Source organism: Pygoscelis adeliae, unplaced genomic scaffold (genome assembly GCF_000699105.1).
Source record: "Pygoscelis adeliae isolate BGI_AS28 unplaced genomic scaffold, ASM69910v1 Scaffold21, whole genome shotgun sequence".
Classification (NCBI taxonomy): Eukaryota; Metazoa; Chordata; class Aves; order Sphenisciformes; family Spheniscidae; genus Pygoscelis; species Pygoscelis adeliae.
Genome location: NW_008824243.1, coordinates 4,170,015 through 4,173,481, shown reverse-complemented (window position 1 = coordinate 4,173,481; position 3,467 = coordinate 4,170,015). Strand labels below are relative to the sequence as shown.

The 3,467-nt window shown below is 41.9% G+C and overlaps 1 protein-coding gene across 1 annotated transcript in view; it reads left to right on the top strand.

Annotated features, from left to right (window-relative positions):
- Window positions 1–3,095, top strand: part of KIT (v-kit Hardy-Zuckerman 4 feline sarcoma viral oncogene homolog) — a 38,716-nt gene extending 35,621 nt beyond the window's left edge. The window contains exons 18-21 of the mRNA XM_009335212.1: window positions 754–865; window positions 963–1,062; window positions 1,707–1,812; window positions 2,970–3,095. Coding sequence (XP_009333487.1) covers window positions 754–865; window positions 963–1,062; window positions 1,707–1,812; window positions 2,970–3,095 — 444 coding nt within the window. The remainder of the gene's footprint in view (window positions 1–753; window positions 866–962; window positions 1,063–1,706; window positions 1,813–2,969) is intronic.
- The last annotated feature ends 372 nt before the right edge of the window (window positions 3,096–3,467 follow it).

Below are 3,467 nucleotides of genomic sequence, written 5' to 3'. Positions count from 1 at the left end.
ATTGCTCTTTTCTGTAGCATGGTTGAAATAGATCTTTGGACACGTTGTTGCAAGACCATTTAAAAGGAAGAGGTCTGGTTTCTCCCACAGTGGGACAAGTGCTCAGGACAGAAGCCTGACTGGCTCCTACAGTCAGACGAGGAAAGGGCAAAGGAGGGAGGGGAAGGTAGAAGCAAATCCAAAGGCTTTCTGTGCCCTTTCATCTGCTCCAGTTAGCATTCCCAAGGGATGTCTGTCCCCACACAAACTTATGAAAAATGTCAATATATATTTCTTTCATGTGAATTTTCATGTTTTTTCTGATACACTGAAGAGCTAAAGCAGATGTCTTAACTGTTGATTAAAGCCTTGAAGCGTCTTGACTATGTGAATCTCATCTGTGTGCCTATGGTAGCCAGTCCACGGAAGTAGACTTGCATGTTTGCATAAGGAACCATGCCATGGTCATATATATTATTTTGCTCTGACTTCCTGCCATCCCTTATAAACAAGACGGAAGGAATCGCGCAGTAATCAGAAAATCAGAGTGCAAGGAACTGCACGAGTTTGGTAGACCCACAGAAGGATGGATCAATAACCATGCAGCACTTGGAGAATCTAAAATGCTGAGATTTCCATTTTTGGTTGGATACTTCTATTTCTTGATTGAACAAGTGTTTAAAGTACATAAGAAGTAGAAAAGGTTGATTTTATCTTGTAAATTTTGTATGCCTTATGTCCATCGTCTTAATTTATTCCCTTTTCCCTGCAAAGGCCCGTCTTCCTGTGAAGTGGATGGCACCTGAAAGTATTTTCAATTGCGTCTACACCTTTGAGAGTGATGTCTGGTCTTATGGGATACTGCTTTGGGAGCTCTTTTCTTTAGGTAAGCTCCTTCAAGATCTGTACTTCAGGGGATTTCTGTTTCATCTTGGTTTTACTGCAGATGCAGAAATCATGTTGCTCACGTGCTCTCTCAACAGGAAGCAGCCCATATCCAGGGATGCCGGTGGATTCCAAGTTCTATAAAATGATCAAGGAGGGATACAGGATGTTCAGCCCTGAGTGTGCACCACCTGAAATGTAAGCGAGCAACCAGCACCTCTAATCACCAAACATCAGCAATGATGCAAAGGAAGGCAAGCTTCCATTCTTGCTTTAAGGCTCATTGCACTGCCCCATTGTCTTTTTTTTAAGTTCTTTTCACGTTTTAAATAATTCATGTACTCTAACTAGCAGAATACATGCCTGTGTTGTTACAAGCAATGAAATACACTCATGCCTTGTACCATCTGATCACTTTGCCATGGCATCTGCTCCGTGTCAAAAAATTATTGACAGAACATAATTAAACATTTTTAATTCAGATAAAGCAGTCAGTGAGATGTATCACCAGACTGTACAGCATCTGCATTTGTGCTGTACTTCCTGACAGCAAGAGGACTGGCTACTGATCTTCTTTATGAGCCATCCCTAATTCACTGTTTTGTAAATGGATTGGCACTTAGCAAGCTGTCAAAGAAAACTGTGTCCAGAGACTCCCATTAGTACTGAGTCCCTTACTGTCACAAGCACAGGTGTTAGCAGCACTGTTTATATCTTAAAAGTCATTTGAAGAAGGTAAACTGTGGGACTGGGTCACGCTTTTCTTTCAAATAATAATGGAGGCGAGATAAGAGCTCTAAGGATTTCCTCATGAGTGGTACTTAATTTCAGTATCTTTGCAGGTATGACATAATGAAGAGTTGCTGGGATGCTGATCCTTTACAGAGACCCACATTTAAACAAATCGTACAGCTGATAGAGCAGCAGCTTTCAGATAATGTCCCTCGGGTAAGTTATGGATCATCAGTTTTTTGGAGTCAAAGCAGTTTCAGGCAAGATGTTAGACTAGAGCTGCGAGGAGCAAAGAGCCTGGGCACTTCATTAAATTTTCCAGCATTGTTTATGTAGCTTTGCACTGTCAGCTTGGGTGGTAGGAATGATGTCTGGGCTACTCACTTCTGCTTAGTTGTACCATTAGACAGTAGCTGTCTAAACCCATACCCAAAACGTATCAGCTGGAGAAGACTCTTTGCGTGGTTGATGTTTCTCACTCAAAATAGACCTGGCACAACAATTTTTATGTTACAAAATGCAATGGTACTGCATAAATTCATCTTATCTTAAACTATGAAAAATTTTATTAATCTGGGAAACATCTCAGCAGTGAAGTATATTTAGCTTTTATTAGAAAAGCTTTCTGGACGAAGGAGTTGAGCTTTTGGTGCTCTTCTGCCTCTTTTCACTTGCTTCCCCTGGCTCTATTTATATAACCTTGGAAGTATGTCGTGACAAACTGTATTCACTGCTCTTTCGACCATTCCCTAGTAAAAGCTTTTTCTGAGAGTGTAACTGGACAAAACAGCCCAAAGAAAAACTGGAGGCGCATCAGAAACTTGGATTTTCTCTCCCAGTAACATTGTGTGTTACTGGGGTTTAAAAATAAGTTTAAAACCTGGTTTAAAAATAAAGCTTCCTTTTACCTTCTGGATGCCTTGTTTGGGCACAGAGTGCATGGCTTCCTGATAATTTGAGAAAAGAGGAAACTGAAAGCTGCTGGTGTTCAATTGCATCCTGTAGCGTATTTTTGGCAGGTGCAAGCATTACTAAAACAAAAGCAAGAATGCAAAGGAAATATTAGTGAGGTTTCTGGGGGAGTTTAGTAATAACCTGAGCTGTGTTTTTTCAAGCTCAGTTGAAATTTGGCACGCAGTTGGAAGCTGGGGTGTTGTTAATAACTGAGACTGAGGCACTCAACTCTTTAAAAGAGCAGTTAAGCCCAAGACCTTTTGAAACTCTCTTTAGATTTGCAAAGAAGCACCTGAGCTGGAACGCCTCCACGGCGGTGTGTAGTACACGGTGGGAAAAGGCTAGGAAAGGAGAGCTCTCCAAGTACGCATGAAGGGAGCGGCCTGCAGAGTACTGACACCGGTCTTTGGCTTCTGCAGGTTTATGCGAACTTCTCAACTCCACCTTCCAGTCAAGGAAACGCTCCAGATCACTCGGTGAGGATTAACTCGGTGGGTAGCAGTGCTTCATCTACTCAGCCTCTCCTGGTACGCGAAGATGTTTGAGTGGCATCTGGAAGAAGAGGAGCCCAGATGTATTAGCTGTTTGTATTGTGCAGGGGGTGAGAGAGGGACGACTTCAATAATTTCTCTTACTTTTACTACTACCACTGTGTAGCTGAAACGTTGTAATACTGTCCTTTACCACACACTGTTACACAAAAACTTAATTTGCTGAGCACGGTTACAGGCATCATTGCAATGTTAACTGAAGCTGTATATATTTTGCTATGTTGTGTGTATTTGCAGTAGAGAGCCAGTTCTGAAGAAAAAAAACAACCAACAAAAGAAATCCTGAGCCAGGGTGTGGAACGAGATGACTGCAGATCAAACCAAATCTGCAGTGATCCTTTTCTGGATCCATGCCTGGAAGGCGTA